The sequence below is a fragment of the Coturnix japonica genome, chromosome 1 (assembly GCF_054131305.1).
Source record: "Coturnix japonica strain WE chromosome 1, WE-NBRP24, whole genome shotgun sequence".
Lineage (NCBI taxonomy): Eukaryota > Metazoa > Chordata > Aves > Galliformes > Phasianidae > Coturnix > Coturnix japonica.
The window spans coordinates 65,370,945-65,392,737 of record NC_140663.1 but is presented as its reverse complement, the minus strand read 5'-3'; the positions used below and the strand labels follow the sequence as shown (position 1 = coordinate 65,392,737).

The 21,793-nt window shown below is 37.6% G+C and overlaps 1 protein-coding gene across 3 annotated transcripts in view; it reads right to left on the bottom strand.

The window, feature by feature from the left end:
* ANO2 (anoctamin 2) overlaps window positions 1-21,793 on the bottom strand; it is a 105,211-nt gene that overhangs the window by 57,552 nt on the left and 25,866 nt on the right. For 2 of the 3 annotated variants that reach the window (XM_032440933.2, XM_085522232.1), the window contains 5 exons: window positions 20,542-20,606; window positions 18,547-18,681; window positions 14,966-15,126; window positions 13,351-13,433; window positions 12,158-12,241 (listed from right to left, as the gene is read on the bottom strand). In XM_032440933.2, coding sequence (XP_032296824.2) covers window positions 12,158-12,241; window positions 13,351-13,433; window positions 14,966-15,126; window positions 18,547-18,681; window positions 20,542-20,606 — 528 coding nt within the window. Of the gene's footprint in view, window positions 1-11,730; window positions 11,963-12,157; window positions 12,242-13,350; window positions 13,434-14,965; window positions 15,127-18,546; window positions 18,682-20,541; window positions 20,607-21,793 lie in introns of those variants that run through there. The other variant, XM_085522238.1, reaches the window with a different exon arrangement.

Sequence of the window (21,793 nt, the reverse complement as noted above, 5' to 3'; positions counted from 1 at the left end):
CAGAAAGGCTAAGATTGAACACTGAGAAGATCATTTGAACAATAAACCCTTCAGTCTTTCAAAGCAGGTATAATTAAGGCCTGAGACAAGTCCCTACATTCATCACTGAAGATATTTAGTAAGAGGTTAAAGAAACATCTGGAAAACTTGACATGGAGTACAGCTTTGGAGCACAAGAACAGAACTGGGTGTCTTCTCAGATCCTTTCTTTTTTTTTTTTCCTGTGATGCTTATGACCTGTGTAGTCTTAGGAAAAACAAAACAAACAAACAAACAACCTGAGTAGTTTGTTTCTTTTTCTTGTTCTTCAGAAAAAAAATATCAAATGCTGGTAAATCTCACATTCTGCATTTCAGGAGAACACTACTCACTGAAGAGATTCTCCTTTTAAAAAGAAAAATTTCCTCATGGAAATCTATACCCAGAATATAAACAGGAAAATGAGATACACCAGACCAGTGACTTCACAGCAGCCAGAGCTCTGGAATGAAGCCAAGGAGCAAGAGACTGGCTGTGATACCACCTCACAAATATAGGCTCACTTTTCCATGTCAAGGCAACCCAACAGTGCTGCTAGCCAGTACATTCCCAGGGAAATATATATCCACAGGAAGACAGGAAACACAATAGTGGCCTGCCACTTAACCTCTCTATGTTTGGCAAATGTGGCTTTCAGAGCCAACAAATGTATGAAACAAGCAGAAAGCAGGAAAAGTTGACCTGTGGATGTTAATTTCAAGTAAAAATACCTTCAAAGAAATTGAGGTTCCAAATCAAACTGATCTAAAGAATCTTGTTACTCAGTGTCATACCACAAAACACAAGTGCTAATTCTAAAAATACCTGCAGCCCTGACACCACTCCACCAATGAAATGATTGCTCAGAGACCTTAGATCTTCAAACCTGCTGCACAAATATGGCAACCCAGAAGTTTGGAGCTAGTAATATCAACCCAAAACAGTCTACCCACATGAGCAAGCTCACAACAGTGTGTTATCTGGCAGTGTCTGATATTTCAGTTAACCACTCCAGTTTAAGGAGGTGTGTTTGCTGAGTTCTGATTTATCTTTGCCCTCTGGTGGAGCTAAATTCTCCCACAATTCTATAGTTTTTCACTAGCTCATGACTACCCAAGAACCACTGGAGAGAGCGTCTGAGAAAGATTATATTCACTTCGAGGATTTATGAACACAAAGGTTTCTGTTAAGGCACACAAAAATAGATACATATGCACACATGTTAATCATTGTTAAATTAGTGAGCTATGGTTTCATGTTGGAAATGTACTACTTTGGACTTTGGGACCTTGTTCTCTAGTACCTTAAAGGATAATATATCCTTTCCTAAGATAAGATTGATAAATAAAGCTAAGTCATTGAGATGGAAGGGACCTTTAAAGGTTCAACTACTCTGCGATGAATAGGGACATCTACTAATGGAATTAAATTTCCCTGTGAAGACAGACAATCTATATCCTTTTTTTTTCTTGTGTTCAATTATGCTACTATTTTATATATGTATATATATATATACACACACGTACATAGCTTGTTGGTTTGAAAGTGCTAAAATCCACCAACTGCAAATAGATGGAAATATGTATCTCCTATCCTTTCAGTAATAAAGCAATGTCATTTAAGTCTAACTTAGAATGAACAAATTAGCAACAGATTTAAGCATCAGGAGTCCCTTACAAAATTTGACTAAATGTGCAGGTTTATCAAGAAAATGTGCTTTCTTTTATTGGGATTTCCATTTAATATTTATTTCAGCACAGAAGAACTTCATGAGGCAGCAGGAAAAACAGCCAAAGGAAAACAATTTGCTTCTTTGCACTACTGTCTTTAACCTATTCATTCTGTATTTAAAGGAAGGTGAAAATTAGCATTGTGCTAATCCTACCAGGCACGGCCTGCATGTGGTTGGTCAACTGAACTCTGAAATATTGCTTATAAGGGTCTGACAGTTTCAATGGGAGATCAGTGCACTCAGTGAACTCAGACTTTCCAGGGAACACTGTACACTGGAGACTTAAGAGGCCCACTAAATTATTTAGCTCCCACTTTCCTACTACTGACCTGAAACGTGGAACCTGACACATTTAAAGTAGATGCTCTTCAGAGAAATTACACTAGCATCATCTGCATCTACCCCTTTCTCTTTTGCTGAATTACCCCATTGTCAGTACCTCCAGGAATGCCAGAGGGCTATTCTACCTGCAAAACAGGGTATTCAAAGATGCTACTTAGTATAGATTGCTAACCTTTAAATTTAAAATGTCCTCTGGGGACAACGAGTGGGTGGTAAGTTACCTAGCAATTAAAAAGAAACTCTAACATGATTTCTAACCCTGTGGATTTCTGCTACTCTAGAAATATCGCAGAAATATTAGGTCATCATTAGCACAGAATCTCTAGAATCCATATTTTTCCATTCTTGTTTTAATTTCTAGAGAGAGAAGGCAACTGCAAATATTTCCTTTGCTCTCTCACATGAAGAATTCTCTAGAGTGAGTAGATGACATCCATGCATTGATCGATGCTCTCAGAATCTCTTAATTTCAGCTACCTCATTCATAGCATTCTTCTTCCGGGCCTTTTTCTTCAAGCACACTGTGTGTATGCCTTCATCTTAAAGAATATACAGTACTCATCTAATTCTAGTCAAATCCTACTTTTGTGACATCACTTTCTGCCTGGAAAGTATCTGTGTTTGCTCTATCTTTTGTCCATTATTCCTAGTCTATCCACAGAACCATTCATTTCACTATGACATATACTTCTCACTCGCCTCTTCACACTGCCATGTTATTCACCAGCTCTCTTCAAGTATTCATCTTAGACTGGAATCTCTCACTGATAGGGATAGTATTTTGACTTTCATTTCATTAAAATGTTTGGTTTGGTTCCAAAGTCTGTTAGAAACAATTAGTGATGGTACCAAAACTACTACTTTTCTTCTCAGTTAAGCTCATAGTAGCATGAAGAACAAAGAAGAATGACTAAGGTGTTAATTTCAGTCTAAGAAAAGTGGTCAGAGAGTCTGTTCTGAAGAGGTGCAAATGAAAAGCTAGGCATCATAGGCACTTAAAGGTTAAGAATAGCAAAACATTACTTTTGCTTTCTCTGGTGAAAAACATAATATCTCAGGAAAAACAAGTAAAGGGAGATATGACAGAAATTAGAACATCAAGTTTGAATGTTTGTTTTCCAGTGTTTTTAATTAATATGAACCTATGCCAACCATTTAAGATATTATTTTTGTTTATTCAATTATTTAAAAATCTTTTAAAAAGAAAAAGGCAATTAACAGAACTTGAAAACTCCTTTCCCTCTAAAAGGTGAATTAATACATTTCACTATAATCAAAACCATACATATATACTATATATACATATAGCATATATATTTAGTAATTAAGCCACATTTTCCAGCTGGACTTCAGTTCTATTATTTTTTGGAAAAGATCTGTTCTCATTCTTCCAACAACAGGTGTCTGTAGTAGGGATATGCTGTAGGTAAAACTCTGGATTTTCATGCTCTGTGAATACCCTACTATCAATGCTTTATTTGTGCCATACAGTGCTATAGAAAATGACTTCAACAGGTAATGGAAGCTTCCTCATAGTACCTACCCATAGGCATTGAAGGTTATTCAGCATTACCTAAGCAATGTGTCAATTGTTTCACAATGTCTGTTTGCCTTGAGACTGTATCATAAAGTGAGAAAAAAGAAGGTGTGGAAAACTACAACCTTTCTCCCAGAATCAAGGATGTACTGAGCAAAAATCCAACTTTTGCAAATAGTCATATTTTCTCAGAAAATGTTAATCATTTTTTATCAGAATAAAAACATAGCCCCTGCACCACCTCAGAGAATTTGTCTGTATTTGCATAGAAAAGTTTGAGAAACACATTAAAAAAAATCAACTTCATGCTACAGTAAAAAAAAAGACCTTGTGTGTATTTATAATACTTATATTCATGGAAACAGAATAGCCAGGGTTAGAAGGAATAAAAAAAGGACCGTCAAGCCCACCCACAGGACCACTCAAAATTCAAACTCTGCCTGAGAGCACTGTCCAAAAACTTCTCAAACTGCAGCCTACTTGCAGCCTATTTGTTGCTAGATCACTGTACTAGGGAGCATGTTATAATGCCCAACCACACGCTCAGAGAAAAATGTTTTTCTAACATCCAACCTGACACAAGTTACACATTAATTTTATAAAACCATTGAATACAATTGGCTCCAAAATAGAACTGTGGTGAATCCCAGCTGTGACAAGCCACCAGCCAATATAATCCCCCTTGAGCTGAATTTGTCAGCCAATTACTATAATTGTTATTGTAATAATAATGTATTATGTATTTGTGTTACAGCACAGTGGAAAGGTGATAGAGGAGCGTAACAGCAAAGGGACTAGTGCAGATAGAATAGTGTTATAAAGGAAAAGTGCTCACCTGTCTCCAAAAATCTAGGCTTGCAGGAAAGACACCACAAGGAAAGGGTCTCCACCCAGAGATAATTCCCCAGTGGCAGTGAATCTTTATAGGAGGTCTAAGGGCTGGAGCTAGGATCTACCCCACAGGTGGATCCTGAGGTTGCTGTGACCAAAGTTTAAGGACCAGCACTTGGTTTTGTTGAAGCCTCTGGCTTCAGCCTATTGATCCAGCCTACCAAATCCCTCTGAAGGGCCCTTCTACCTTCACACAAATCAACACTTCCTACCAACTTGATGTGAAGTTGATCTGCAACTTTTATCTGCAAACTTTCTGAGGGTGCACTCAATCCCCTCATCCACATCATAAATAAGAATATTGAACAGGACTGGCCCCAGTACAGACCCCTGAGGAACATCGCTCATGACTGGACAACAGCTGGATTTAATCCCATTCATCACCACTCTCTGGGCCTGGCCCTCCAGCCAGTTCTTTATCCAGTAAAGAGCATACTTGTCCAAACAATGAGCTACCAGCTTCCTCAGGAGAATACTGTGAAAGGCAGTGTCAAAGGTTTTGCTGAAATCTACATATGATATGTGTAAGGGTAGCTAATATAAAGATCTTAACAAAGGTGATAGTAGATATTCAAAGGTTATTAGCAAAGGAAAACTCACCAATGTCAATGCCTTGACCAGAAAGCTAAGGCAGTCTCCACTGGGGAGCAACCTCCAAGAGATGCTGCCTTAGAGGTGGTCAGCCCTTATATGAGGTCATAGAGGAGGTGGAGTTGAGCTCCACCCCTTCCAGGAGCACAGCTAAATTACTCTCACCTGTGCTCCTGCAGCTGACCCAACACTTGCCTCAGCTGATTAATCAGAGGTTCAAGCTGTGATTTCCCATACAAACATGTCAACAGCCTTTCCCTTATCCATCAGTCTAGTCACCCTGTTTTAGAAGATCAGGTTGATCAAGCAGAACCTGCCTTTCATCAACCCATGCTGGCTGGGTCTGATCCCCTGATTGTCCTGCACATGCCTCATAATCTCACTCAAGATGATCCATTCCATGACCTTCCCCAGCACCAAGGTCAAGAACACCTGGAGTTCCCCAAATCTTTCTTATGACCCGTCTTACAGATGAGAGTCCCATTAGCAAGCCTCCAATCCTCTGGGACCTCTCCAGTTGATCAGGTGGAAAGTGGCTTAGCAATCACCTCACCCTCAGCATCCTTGGGTGGACCCCATCTGGTCCTACGGACTTGTGACAGTCTAAATGGAGTAGAAGGTCTTTAACTGTCTCCACCTGAATTGTGGGAGATTTTATTCTGTTTCTTGTTCTAGATTTCCAGATCAGGGAACAAAGTACCCTGAGGATAACTGGTCTGACTATTAAAGACAGACGTAAAGAAGGTACTGAGAACCTCAGCCTTTTCCTTGTCCTCGGTGGTCATGTCCCCCAATTTGCCCATCCCTTCTTCCAGTGGAGGCAGACTCTCTTTTTCTCCTGGAGTCTCTGTAAAAGTTCCCTGTTCATCCATGCCAGTCTTCTTCCCCTGTGGCTTATTTTACAGCACTCATGAACAGTCCTCTCTCTGTGCCTTTAAGACTTCCTTCTTGAAGACTGTCCACTATTCCTGAATCACTTTACCTACCAGGTCTGACTCCCAAGGAATTCTCCCTACCAGTGTCATGAATTGTTCAAAGTCTGCCCTCCAGAAGTCCAAAGTAGCAGTTTTGCTGCCCCTCCCTCCCAACTTCAGCGGGAATTCACCAAGAACTGAGAACTCTACCATTTCATGGTCACTCTATGGAAGAAAGCTCCTGACCTCCAAATCTCCCACCACCTTCTCTGTCCTTCTCTGCTTGTGAACATCAGGTCCAGTGGGGCACCTCCCCAGACAGCTTTCTTACCAGCTGTGTCAGGGAGTTACCTTCCACAAACTCTAGAAGCCAACTAGACTGTTTCCTCTGCACTGTATTATATTTCCAGCATGTATCAGGGAAATTGAAATCCCTCATGAGAACAAGGGCTAGCAATCATGCAACTTCTGCCAGCTACTCACAGAATGCCTCGTCCATTCTTTCATCCTGATTAGGCAGTCTATAACAGACACCTTCAGTATGTCAGCCCTGTTGGCCTTCTCCCAGTTCTTACCCATGAAGACTCAATCTTATCATTGCCATTCCCAAGTTCAGTAACATCTAAACACTCTCTAGCTTAGAAAGTCACACCAATAGCCCTCCTTCCTTGCTTATCTCTTCTGAACAGCTTATAGCTGTCTATCACAGCATTCCAGTTTGGGAGTGATCCTAACATGTTTCAGTAAGTTAACTAAGTTATAGTTTGCCTGCCACGCAGTACCTTCCAGCTCCTTCAGTTTGATGCCCATGCTGCATGCATTAGCATAAATGCACATCAGCTGACACACTTACCTCACCTCCAGCCCTAGCCTTACTCCCTCAGACCCTTCTCCCTTCATACCAAGTTTAAAGTCCTCTCAAGTAGCCCTGCCAGCTCCTCAGCTAGGATCAGTTTCCTCCTTTGAGAGAGATGAGACTCTCTGCATCTGCAGGCATCAGGCCTGGTGCCATGGTCAGAAAACCCAAAATTCCTGTAGTGGCACCAACCTCTTAGCCACATTTTATCACATGGGTTATCCTGGTTCTCTCAATATCTAAAGGCATAGAGGAAAACACCACTTCTGCTCCATCAGCTAACCACCTTAATCCCATGAAGAATAATCAGTCAGACCAGACCACAAAGCTTTTTAGTAATGTCTTTCACCAAGATCCTGGGGAGGCAGGACAATTGTCTACAAGTAGAATCTGATCAACATATTGGACCCCCTGTTCTTCTCAGAAGAGAATTGCCTATGACAGTTACCCTTCTTAAGCATAGAATGTTGTGTAACCAGTGCACCGTTAGTGCAGTTTTGACCAGAATGTGTTAAAGCCTTAGTGTTTCCCACTGATAGCTTACTCTTCCATCATACCTGCCTCCTGTTTGGCATTTTACTGCTATCTCACCAGAATGCTTTACATGAGACCCAGCCAGCTTAATCTCAGCTTTCCTTCCTTAACTCTACTGTCAACTGATAACTATACTCATTTTGAAAATAATGGGACATTAACCCTGTGGCAGTATTTATAAAAGCAGCCACTTCAATCATTCACAATTTCTGTCCACCAAACACTCAAAGCAAGAGCTGAAAAGAGAAAATAAATAAATAAATAAATAAATAAATAAATAAATAAATAAATAAATAAATGAAATAGCATGACTGGTAATGCTGGAGGACAGCATTTCACATAATCTCTTATAGATTTCTGCACATTCAAATGGAGTGTTAGTATGCCTACTTGCTGCTTACTCCCTAAATTACCTATCGCCAAAGAATAGCAAGCAGTGTCCCCTAGGTTGGATCTCTCTAGTTTGGAAAAATTTTTCTCTTATTTTTATGAGGTATCTAAGGCAGTGACACAACACAGATTTCCCTCATTCTTTAGTTTCTACTGAGAGGATCACTGGCCAGACAAAATAAAGGCAAAGGCATCCTAAAAATTGCTTATTTGAGGAGAGTTCATTCTTTCAGTACTTAAAAAGAGAAACTTTAGAGATTCTTTTTTTTAAAAGCACATCTGGCCAGACTTTCAAGAGCTCTCAGCTCCCAAAAGGTTTTATGATTCTCAATGGGCAACATAGTAATATATAAAATTAAAATGAATTGAATTCAGTGTATTCTTTGGCCTGCACTCCTGACAGCTGTGATCAGACAGTTCTGTCTCAAGCTTGTGGATCAATCAGCAGCATCCCTCCCTGAGAACAGTCTAAATGTAGGCCCTCTGGGACTTCAGTAGGAATGGGCTCTACAACAGCTGATCTAGTAAGCAGCTACCTCTGCTATATACCTGGGTTACACCTACAGCAGCACAGTGTACCTAGTTATGACTCAAAGTTTCTCTTCCTTATAATATTGCAATCAAAATATTTGGTTGACTTGACAGTGAAATGTTCTGGCGCGCTGTATGGACTCCAATTATTTATACTCTGAAATAGAGAATAATCCTTGGTGAATTTCAATTGCATATTGCTACATTATTGTACTGGGCCACTCCTAAGGATTGTTTCACTTCATCTTGAGTGCTTGCAAAACACCATTCTGTCTGTAGAAACCTCCAGGAGCAAAACAGGAAACCTGAAAAAACTTGACTGTCCTAAGCTTGGAACCCTGCAGATTCTCAGAGCTGGCTTGCCAAGGTTCATTGTTTAAATTTCATCTGGCTGGCTGAGTTTTATTTTTGCTTGCCTGAAATTTCTGCTTCCAATACTTTCACCAAAAGTCATCCAGGGATTTAAAGAAATCTCTTAACCTCAGAATGAACATTTTCCCTACCAAGCAGTTCTGATTGCAGCTGGCTGATTCACTTCCACTCAGAATTCAATCTAGCCATTAAGCATTATATTAAAATTTACAGCTCTCCTTAAAAACAGCCAGCAGTTGGACTGTTTTCTCAAAATCTTTATGGGTCTATTGAGAAACTAGGAATCATGAAAGTGAGGAGCTCTTTCAATAAATGCCTTCAGGTGGATATTAAGATAGAAGAACTGTGTTCCTCTAGCACTTTGATTCTCTTTCAGCCTTGAATTCTTCTGATTTGTCTAACTCCTTCTTCTATAAAGACAAATATTCAGATGAATGGAATTGACTTATTGGATCAACAGCTGTGACATTTAGTGACTTTAGGCACTGCAGCTACGCATGCAATTGGAATGTATTCACACATCCTTTTTTTTTTTTTTTTTTTCCCCTACCATAATTTCCCCAGAACTCAGCCCTAAGTTGATTCTGGAGTTACAGCAGGACTTTCAGAATGATTCTGGAGCAAGGAATTAACTAAGTTTTATACAAAAAACTTTAAACCATTTGTCTAAAAATTACAGAATCTAGCCCTAAGTTAACACAGTGAAACAGCTTCATTCCATGATGCACAGATTTTGGGAAAACAAACAAACAAACAAAAATTTTAATGAAATCTTTATTTGGCCACCTCAAGCGACTAGAACGTGAATTAGATTTTTGCATAAAATGGTAATAAATAGAGAGTCAGCAATTTTAATATTTGCCAAAGAATTAAAAACTCAGGAACTACACAGACTGTTATAAGACTCCCATTTGTACTAAATTGCCACATCAGAATCTAGCAGAGTAAGAGGACACAATATATCACTTAACATTTGGTAATACCTTAGGAACCAGAAACTTTGGTCAAAATGACTTGGTTGAAATTACAAAATTACAATAATATCCTCATGTTCCATCAATGGATTAAGCTAGAACTCATGTTTAGAAAAATCCTAAACTCAATTTGCTCCTTTGCAATTGTTATAAACTATAGGAAAAAATTCTGTCACTCTTTTAAAAGATGTGGAAAACACGGAAAACACACTTCAACTCTCAAAGTTCTTCAGTCCAGCATACTTTACTAGTTGATTCCCTTCTTATTTCAGTAAGAAACAATATTTATAGGTTACTATTTTATTTATCCCATGCAGCATATTTGCTGTCAATACTGTTTTGAGAATAGCAGACCATTTTAAGAAATACATGTAAAGCAATTCCTTTAGAGTTTTGTTGTTTTCCTTCATAATATCCAGCACTATAACTCACAAGCTTGAAGTGATATTTGCTTAAAAACACTGCAGTTTGCCATCTTACCAGTTAGTTGGCAACAAAACCAGTGAATAGAAAACAGTCGCAATAGTTTCCCTATGGTTAAAGTTTATAGAAATAAGAGCTACTTGAAATTGTTTTAATCGTTTGCTTTATCTATAAGTTAAGGCCACATATGCCACATTTATATATTTGATAATTTTGCCCTTAGAATATTGTCCAAGAAGATAATAATTTAATTTTCTCATTATTCAGAATAATTACTGTCAAGAGAAAATATCTCCTTTCATGAAGTAATGTTTTGCATAGTATTTATAAGTTATCCTTTAGAAAAGCACAAGCAATGAAACCACTACAATAACTAATAATCTCCAATAAATAAAATACCTTCTTTGTATGTTAGCAACTGTGTGGAAAGATTGATAAGGCAGCACATCTGATCACTGCCCCAGATCCATTACCTCAAGAGGCCTGGTGAAACTTATTTACAGAAACTTTTAAATATGTGTTTCGTACACCAGGACAAAAAGTGAAAAATAAATATCAGAATAATTGTCCCAGAAAAAATTCAAACATAAAGACTCATATTTTACATAGCATATTTTAAAACATCTTAAAGATGTTTTAAATTTTTTAAAGATAAAACTGTAGATCATGAGACATCCCTCCTTCTTTTCCAACCTTCCAGCTTGTCTGCACTCCTAGCTGTATTGTCTCAGCTTACTTAGAGTAAGGCCTTTGGTTTTCAGACACTCTTTTATTTGTTAGCTTCAGTTCTTATGTAGTATTATGGTATAGTATCTTGCATTCTGATATCGTATTTAGTAAATGAATTTGTTTCTCCACAGATGGTTGCTGCTGTTTTGTATTTTAGGCCCACCTCCCTACCCTTTTCCCTCTCCTGGGATGTGGATCTATTCATTTCCCCCTATCCCACTAGTTACAGAACTGGGCCAAACCAACCCATAAACTGTTGACAGAGTATACAGCAAATTACAGCTGTTCACCAGCTACATGCAAAATAAATGACTTAATTATATTAGCTATCAAAAAAAATTCAGGCAAGAAATTCTGAAAGATCTGTCATGGCATGACAGTGAGTGAAGATGCAATGAAACAAACTTCACAGGCATCTGTGTATTTGCATAATACATTTGTGTGCCCCGGTGGTGCAAGTGGTAGAAATGCCGCGTTGCAACACCAGAGGCCCTGGGTTCGAATCCCCACTGTGGCGCAAGTGGTAGAAGTGCCGCTCTGCTACACAGGAGGCTCGAATCCTGGGGGTTGGACTCGATGATCTCTAAGGTCCCTTCCAACCCGCACGATACTATGATACTATGATAAAATGAAAACTAACTGCAAAGAAACATCTAGTTTGATAAAAAGCCCAATACTAGAGGATATGCATTATTAGTATGATGAAGACTTGTATCCTAGCTTCTACCCAAAAAGCTGAAAGTACTGAGCCAGAGATCTCATGGAAGCCTGTGCCTTAATATCAAGAAACCAAGCATAAGCTGAGTTTTGCAATGAGTAACACGTACAACTATTCAAAGGTAGAGAATGAAATGATTAAAACAACAAAAAAATCAGGTGGAATGGCTATTCTAGTATTCTGTACTTATCATATTTAATGTTTAACTCTTCAGGATCTTCTGAAGTGAAAAGCACTGGTGCATTTGTGGGTTAAAGTTAGGGATCTGACCAATAAAGGACATCTGGTGGTTAATTGTCTTTTACAGGCTGTCTGGTCAAGGGGAATTTGTTGACAAAACCATCTTGCTTCTGCTACAAGTAGTATTACACTCACAGGCTCCCGATGTGTGTTTTCAACTGTACAGATATCTGGTAGGAAAGTAACATGGCAAACTGTAAGCAATCCGTGTTGAGGATAGCTTTCTTGTCCATATACTGGACAGACCAACAAGAGGTGAGGTGTTAGTAGATGTGGTTCTAACCAATGCAGAGTAGCTCATTGAAGAAGTTAAGATCAGAGGCAGCCTGGCTATAGAGTAAGAGAAAAGGTAAACTGCAACTTACTTCATTTGTGTTTTCTGTTTTCATGTTTTTATTTTTCAGTTTTTTCTGCAGCAGCTTGGTTTCATACTCTGGTCTGGGATGTTCCTAAAAAATGATAACAATAAAAATAAATAAGAAAAGAAAATAGACATTTCCTGATTATGATGTTTAAGATTGGTAAGGAGTAACTCAAATCAATGTGAGGCAATCAACACCACTATGTAGACAATTTTTACATTTGGAAGCATCTCTTTGGAGTTGTTTGCCTTCAAAAAGGGGGGGTGGGGGGGAGGGGGCGGAGGAGGCTTCTATTGGCTGAAGACTTGGCATGGGAGCATATCAAACCAGCTTGATACAGGAAATATAAAAAACGAAATGATAAAAGATAATTTAATTGCTGCTGTTCTAAACTACTTTGAATATTGAGCAGCATGATGCTGAATCTGACTCTTTTTCAATGCCTTGGCAACATCTATCAGTATGGCATATGTAATGCACATACATAGTTACAATAGAGGATATTAAGGGATATTTAAGGATAGTAACTCCTCTCTTTTTTTGTCAGAGTTTGAAATTAATCCTCTGATGACATTCAGTAATTTAAACAGACAATACACTATGGCACATAAAACAATATCTGAGAAATAAAACTAAAAATGTACTAGGGATGTTGTGAATAGTAATAAACTACAATCTCTCACTTTTCAGCCAACTCAGGTACAGTTTGAAGACCTATCAGTTTATTGCAGAGCATTTCAAAAATATTTTTGAGTAATCAAACATATTGCTTGCTTTAGAGGGCACTGTGATAGAGTACATGAAGCTTAGGATGTTTTAAATATGGCATCATAGATACAGGACAGATGTAGATGCAAATATTATTTATGTTATCTTAACATGTTAAAATTGACATTACAGAGAATTTTTGTTAATGATGTGGCATGTGTATGGCAAGGTATTAACCTTGTTCTGTTATCATACTCTGTAAAATGGCATATGGCATTTTCAACAAAGAATCACCTGCTGGCATCTTTCAGTCCTTTTCAACACTGACTGTTAAACTTAGAGTGCTGGTACATATGTGACCATTTCCCGAAGGATACATTGACATTCAAAACTGTGCCAGTTATAGCACTAAAAGAGCAGTCCTGAGAAAGTATCCTCGCACTGAGAATAATTTATACAGTGAATTAGTTCAGGGAGAAGAAACTTACTTCTTCTTCGTCTAGTCCAGTCAGATCCCAGAAGTAACTCAGTCTCATTTGTAAACGCTTCCACTGCTCCAGGAACATAGTGGCTTTAAAAAAAAAAAAAAAAGAATAAGAAAATTAAAAAATAATTTTACAGTAGCAATCACACCTCTAAGTTCCACAGTAAACAAGATCTAATGTGAATGAGAGCATAGCACCAGCAGTGAGACACGTGGCTGAGGTCAGACTCAATAATAATAAAATGTATTCAGTGGTGTTTATGAAGTGTTTTGACCCCTCAGTGAGGCAGAGAATTTTTGCCATTAAAAAAAACAAGCCTGCATTAATAATATATTATAAATACAGAAATAATAATAGTTCCATTGTTCTCATAATCCAATACAGTTTTGATGCAATTGTGTCACCAAGTTTTCCCACATGGAAGTGGGAGGGCTTAAATTAAACCCTTTTAGTTGCCTACCCTGTAAGAAAACCGAAATACACTCCAGTCCCAAATGCAAAAGAGCTTAATAGGACTTGCCATTTCAATAGAAAATGAAGGAAAGAGTGGCAAAGATTAGAAGTGAAATCAAACAAGGAAATAAAGGGATAAAAGTTGCAGTTTTCCTCCCTGGACTACCCAACTGCTCTTCATTTATTTCAAGCCTTTCTGTTGACTAAAGAAAGCATTATAATAATTCTTTCTCCAGTTTCAGCACAGAGATTCTATCATTTGCCTTCTGAGGCTTGCCGACTTCAGAAAGCTATATGCATTACACTCACTCTAGTATCACTCTATTCTATGTAAGGATACTTTCTACTTCCATATGTCAGCTTTAATTTCATTGAAGATTCTGTGAAAGACAAAACTGTTTTTTTTGTCTCAAAGCTTGCTTTGTGAGGCCTTTCTGGTGATAAGACTCTAAATGGCATCTGTGAATTATCTAGGGGGACAAGTGGTGGCTGTCACCGTGCCACAGTACTTTTTATGATTGTAAAGATAAGCAGAAGCAAACAAGCAGTCTTATCAGGGGTGGCTTGGAGGAGCTGAACCACTGCAAAAGGCAGTAAAGTTTGTGCGTGGCAATGAAGGCTCCACTCCCTGCTGGCTCATCTATTGAACCAGGTATGTCACACTAACAGAAAAAAAGTATAAGTAGAAAAAAAATAAAACAACCATAGACATGGGTAATAAAAGGCTCTCACTGAACTAAGGACTTTGGAGAAGAACTCCCAAAGAAACCTTTGATGGAAGAATTCCATGAGGGGAAAAAACCTCTTTGGAAGAACCTCCCAGGGCCTGCTTGCTGCAAATCTTTTTGGCTTTTTCCCATCCCCCATGGTGACTGGATGAGTTCCTGAGATCAACAAATGCACTACAGACCATGCTGGACCCATGGTGGTGACTATCTCTCTCTTGCTTTCTAGAAAGACTCCTTGTTTTTATTTCCCATCTCTTTTCTGTCACCTATATCCCATATCCCTAAGCAACTAGGATTTGTAACAAGCTGGTCAGGCTAGCACTTGACCCACTGTGTCTTCATCTCATAATCACCTGAATGCATATATTAAAAGAACCTCCTTCATATAAATTGGAGCGAGACAGAGTCAACAATCAAGCTTTCGAAATCATACTCACCCCAGAGAGCCATAAAGATGGAGAAGAAGACTGTGGCAGGGTTGTCAAATAAGTGGCTAGCTCGAGCTGTAGAACATGCAGAGCTGAGGTTCCAGTAATCACAGAACTTGTCACAGAGGGGGCACATGGTGAAGGTATTATGCTGGTCACACATTTCCTTACTGTGAATGATAAGTGCATGAGTTCTTAGAATATTACTACTCAGGAAAGCATTGTACAACAGTGATATCAAGAAACAATTCATAGCTATTACAAGATATTTTCTATATGTGGCTTGCAGGGAGGAAAAGCCTATCAGCTCTGTGTCTCTTAACAGCACATTCCCAAGCTCTGTAATATTACAATACTGATGAACACCTTACAAATAGAAATTAAAGCAGCATCCAGTCTAATGAATCATTATATAATTTATTAGTGATTCTGTTAAGACAGCACTAAAGATTGGGATTAACAATACTAGAAGAAAATAATTAAAATACAGTCAAAGTGAAATTTGCCATCTCTGTGTTCAGCTACATGATTTTACATAGATCAGATTTGAATTAAAGAAAAAGAATTTTGTGGTGGCTGAAATGGAAATTCTATTGGTTCTTATCTCGTTTGCCCCTGACAAAACAAATTTTCATATGGTAGCTCAAAAATCCACATTAAATGTCATATTACTTAATGTACTTTTGTGCTTATTACTGGCCACATTATTCTGCATAAAAGCCAGATCCAACATACAGACATTTTATTTGTTCTATGTTATGAATATAGATTACATCTACAGTATCTTTTGCAAGAAAGATACACTAGGTTGTAGAAGTGACAGACAGGCATTGCACACAATTTAAGAGTCTCATTTTTAGGAAAAATGTTTTCCATTTGCTTTAAGATTTGTCTACATTCTGCTTTTTATCTTGAAGGATATTTATAAAAGCAGTGGGTGTTCACCTGCGATATGGTTTAACACAAATTCTGGTCTGTAGTGCCGTTTACCATAAGGTTTTGGCTAAGTTCTTAAAGTGCACCTACACAAATATGTTTTAAGGGTATTCAGATACTGTGTCCACAGTGGTTTCAGAAAATGAGGTTCTTTCACTTTTAAGGGTCCTCAACCCAGTTTTCCCACAGTTACAGGGCTCTTGGGCTGAATACCTCCTTGTTTTTCTAGTGTAGAATGCTAATCTAATTTTCAAATTTAAATAAATAAATAAAAGTTGTAAATCTTGTAAAACCATATTTCATTTATGCCCTATTTATTCATTTGCTAAGCAGTATTTCCTTTCCCTTCTTACTTTACAACATTTGTTCATCTGCCTTCTGAAAAACATTAAATAAGAGACTAACAATAAGGTAAAAACTTTTCTTTAAAGTCATTTTAATTTCTAGCCTTATTTACTATGCATTTCCTCAGTGTCTACAAATAATTTAAAAATCATTATCACTATTTCTTTAATACACCAAACCTTACTTGACACTCCTGAATATACTTTCAATTTTTTTCATAAGGTTTATGTGTGAAAGAGCTACCTGCACAGTCTCACTGAAATAAATTGACTAATGAAAACTGCAAGTGTTCTTACTCAAGACTGTGTGACCTAAGGTAAAACTTGCAGCGTTTTCAGTAGTGGCTGGTATGTTGTGATAATAGCTACTTCTAAATCAACCACCATTAGATAGTACTGTTTCTATTACCTCAAATGAAAAAGAGCTACTCGAACTGTAGCATCAGTATGTTTTCTATCATATAATTTGAATGTATAAAGCTGTTAGCAGTTATCATATAATTAAAATGCTGCTCTAATTTGAAAGGCATTAGAGGGTACTGCAGATACATCTTCGAGATAAATCTCACTTCATTTTTAATGTTACCACAAGCTTTCCCATAGACAAACACACTCATCATTATTTATTTAGAATGAGAAAATGCAACCTAACTTAGATGTATTGTCATTCATCCATTACCTATCAGCAGTAAGGTCCTACTGCAGAGTGATTTGCTTCTAAAGTTGCTAATTTACTTGAATGAATGCAAGAACTACCCCAATTATTTTCACCAATGACTCTATTAAGCTAGTATGCTGTCTCTACCAAGAGATGGTGGTTTGTTTTGTTTTTTTTTTTTACTCTGAAGCAGATATTACTGTATGAATTTTCATAGAATCATAGAATTCCTGATTTGAAGGAAATCAAAGGATTTTTGAGTCCAACTCCCAGCCCCCACACAGGACCACCCAGAACTGATGCCTTATGTCTGAGAGAGTTGTTTAAAAGCTTCTTGAACTTCAGCAGGACTGTCCTGGGGAGCCTCTATCAGTGCCTGACCACTCACAATGAAGAGCCTTTTTTTAATACCCAACCTTTTTCTCCTGAGAAAACTCTATGTACTGTTGCTGTTACCAGACAGGAGATACAACCATCCATCACCCTTCTCCTCCCACAAGGAAGCTGTAGACAGCCATGAGGCATCCTGTCAATTTCAACTTCTCTAGGCTGGCCAAACCAATGGACCTCATCCCCTCTCATAGGTCTTGCTCTCTATATTCTTGTACCCCTCCTTTAGACACTCTGTAGTAGTTTAATGTCTTGTGATATGGTGCCTAAAACTGCATGCAGTAATCGAGGTGAAGCCGCGCCAGTTTTGAGTAGAATTAATTTTGTTACATATTTGTAGTGGAAATGCTACATCATAGCTCAAACCAACGATTGAGCACCCGGTAGGAAAGTAGGGCCAACCCGGAGGAGCTCAGTTGCAAGTGATGCACCTGAGTGACTGGTGGAGCCAGGAGCCAGGATCCTTTTAGGGGTTGGTAGTTGAGGCAAGGGTATCTCTCTGAAGACCCATGCTTATCTGGGAATCTTACAGGCCTTCTGAAGGCAAGGAGTTTCTTTCTGCTATTTCTGCTCCAACACTATCACATCAAAGCAGACCCTCACTTGCTGTAGCCTAACAATTTGCTGCCATCTTGTTACCCTTTCTATCACCTTGCAGTGTTGTATCTTGATGCAGAGAGCAGCACTAAGCTTTTTTTTTTTTTTTGCTTTTTTTTTTCCTTTTCTTTTTTTCTTTTTTCTTTTTTCGAATTGTCAAGATCAATTCTGTGGATATCTGATCTGCTAAATAACATTCATCTTTCTTGTGCAAATAATTTTGTTACTAAGATGAACAAAGCTGTCCAAGACATGGTATTTCCATTAACTTCTGTGAGTTCTGAACTTTCCCAATTGTACATAAATATGCATTCACAGAAAACAATTGGGTGGCATAAAAAAGAACTTACAAGTAGTCTGATATTTTGATCCATAATCAAAATAACAATGATCCATGATCTTATAACAATGCTGTGGACTTACTAATCATTTTTACACCAGAATCTGCAATACTGAACAGACAAATGAATGCCAATCATTCAAATGTCTCATCTACTCAATGAATGTGCATTTCCAGTTGCTAATGTGCTAATGCTAAGTGTTGCTCATGCTGCATCACTGTACCTGAGACCTGTTAAAAGCAAGTCTTCCCACTAAGGTTTACAATAGAAAAAAAGTGCAGTCATAACTTTCAAGTAACAAAATCTTTTCATGAAGAAGCTTACCTAGGAATGTCGCTCTCAATGGTTATACATCCATAAAGAAATACAATAATCCCAACGACTGAAGATGGAATGAGGAATTCTGTATATAAGCCCAGCCATGCAAAATAAAGTCCTATTTTTTCTCCAAAATACTTCCTGAAAGGGAAACAAACAGAAGGACAAAAAACATATGCCAATACATTTTTGAAATGAATTTTAATTTCTTAACTATCTCCAAAATTTAAAACAAGAACTGCCAAAGACACAAATGAAAACTCAGAGTGTCATGAAGTTAGTACCACCAAATGAAGTGGATGATTTGAGTAGTTTGAAGCACTTTGCTGAGAAGTTAAAGAGAATTCTGTTTCAGTATAATGTGTACTCAAGATCTGCTTGGAAAAAGTACTTCTTACATCTTCGACATCAGTGAAATATTCCTTACTTACATAAAAAATAACAGTATTTCACCCAAATGATTGGCAGAAAATGTTGGAAAGGATTCAGTTCCCCAAAAAGACATCCAGCTGAGCCATCATTCTTTGCCTCTATAAATCCTGGATTCATTTGGAGACTAATGTGGAAATAAGATCTCTAGGACTATACTGACAAAATCGTTTTATACCTTTATAGAGTAATAAACTTGAATTTCAATTAAAACAGGAAGGTTTACCTGCATACCTATCATTTGTTTTTTATAAAGGATAAATATTTTTTATAAATGTGCAAACCATACTGCTAGTTTAAAAACAAACAAACAAAACATCTCCTGCTCTGAGAAACAGACTATTGTTGATACTGATAAATGTGTTGTTACTCAACTCAACATCTTCATGACTCACGCTGAAAGCAGCAAAGTAAGCATGGATGAAAATCACTGGTCTTACCAAAATACTGCTAGGACTGATTACAAACATTTCAAAACATTAAGATATTCAAAGAGCTCAAGAACTCAGCAATGACAAAAACAACATTATAATGAGACTAAATTTACATAAAATGAATCCTGGTTTAAAACAAATCACAAGCCAGAGAATAAGATGGAAGAGTGCTGATCAGAAGACAGTTATATACACAGGTCATGTCATTGCATTTAGCCAGAAAACCATACATTCATCAAGTGAGGGTGGAAAGAACAAAAATAATTTTTAGGTAATATGTCTAATTAAAAAATAGACAGGACTCGCTCCTGAGAAGCACTGAGCATAATCCCACTTATAAACTGACTCTAAATTTCCTGACACTAAGAAAATTTTATTCAGACTTTGTATTCCTTATTTAAGTTGTTCCTAACAGAAAATGAGATTTTTGTAGGCCTAGGAATGAGTCTGCAGAAATAACTCTATTCTGACAGAAATTAATACCAAAAATTCACACATATGGAGACAAGGTAAATGCCTTTCAACAACATAGGTGATGCTGAAAATTTCTATGCTGAAATATTCTATTCCAGAAACTAACTCTTAAGGCAAGCCTGTTCCTGCCACAAGAGAGACAGCAAAAGCACTAGAACCAAGAAGGAAATAAATGGGGTAACATTACAAGTATCTGCAGTCAAATTAACTGCTCCCATGAAAGGACTAATGGTTGTAACAGTGGATGTTTTTCTTTACTACTGTTTTCTTTACTACTGTTCCTGCTGCTGTTCTCATACCATCATAGCTGCAGCTAAATTCCCATTCACTCTCACAACAGGAGAGAGGGCAGTGCTGTCATACTTATTTCAGTGTGGCCGTACATGAATGTCTACATTTTATTTGTTTCAACAGACCTGGCTTATCACTAAGGAGATGCACAATCCTAAAAGGGAGAACCAAGTAAAAAGACTTGAAGGTGATACATAGACAGTGTTCATCTTCAGCATGAGAGAATGCCGTAGTTTGGAGAACATGTGCAAAAGCAAGGCAAATTTCATTTCCATGAAAGACATATAGCCATTACACTTGAAAAAACAGGAACTCCATTAATTTGTATCAGAGAAAAACAGGGTCTCCTGGTGTTCTTGTAAGTCCATATTACCTTATGAGGTCAATAGGCTGAAACTTGTAAAATACTCCATATCTTGCCCATTCTCGATACAGCAACTAATAATAAAATAAAAACAAAACAAAAATAAAATTGAGATAACTATTCTTGTTTGTTTTTACAGACATTGTCAAAAGTTAAATAAATGGAGAAAAACAAACAAACAAAAAAAAAAAACCACACCATTTTCTGTTATTCAGTACAAACTTCTAAATATATTTTTGAACAGCTGTAGAAGACTTCAGCCACACCAGAAATTCAAGTATGGGGTACAGAAACCTTTTCTCCATACACCTACTTCCTCCATATCATATTTACGGGACTGTGATATTAAAAACAAGTGTTTAAAGAAAAAAAAAATTAAAAAATTGTCATAGCCTTATGAAAATCTTCGGAAAGAAACAATTCTACTTCTAGACTAAAATAGTTCTTTAATACAATTTATTTAGTGTCAATAAGCTCAAGCACAGAGTGAAAAGGTTTCACTGACAGTTCTAATTCTCATAGGATATGACATAAACAATCACATGAAAATAGTGCGTTTTCTCCAAGGAAATGTTGAAGAGAGTTAAATAAGTGTTAATTACTGCTGTCCTAATAGCCTACATATTCCAGACAGGTTCTGATCATCATTCTTTGGGCTTATGCTACAGATTGGTGAAACAGAAAATGCAGATAAGTTAAAATGAAAAAGAAAAAAAAAAAATAAAAAATTCCCCCCTTTCCTTTAAATCTGATCAAGGCCTTTCAGGAAATTAAACACTGAGACTATTAGATTCAGATAGAAAACATATGATTTTACACATAGAAAAACTACAGCAGATTCAATGTATAGGCAGCAGAAACTGTAAATAATATAAACTATAAATAATTATTTCTGGAAAGACCCTTATATATTTTAATACTTAACACTTCATACCTGAATTAATGGGCAGGATAAAAAGAAGGCAGCACAAAAAGTAGTAGGGTGAATACTTTTCTAGGCATTGGTGCTTTTAGGCCCTCTTTCCCCTCCTCTCACATTACCCAATCTTCCTATATTGACTACTAGTCTTTTACCTTCACAGAATCACAAAATTGTAGGGATTGGAAGTGACCTCTAGAGATCATCGAGTCCTACCCCCCTGCCAAAGCAGGTTCCCTACACCACGTCGCACAGGTAGGTGTCCAGTTGGGTCTTGAATATCTCCAGAGAAGGAGACTCCACCACCTCCCTGGGCAGCCTGTTCCAGTGCTCCACCACCCT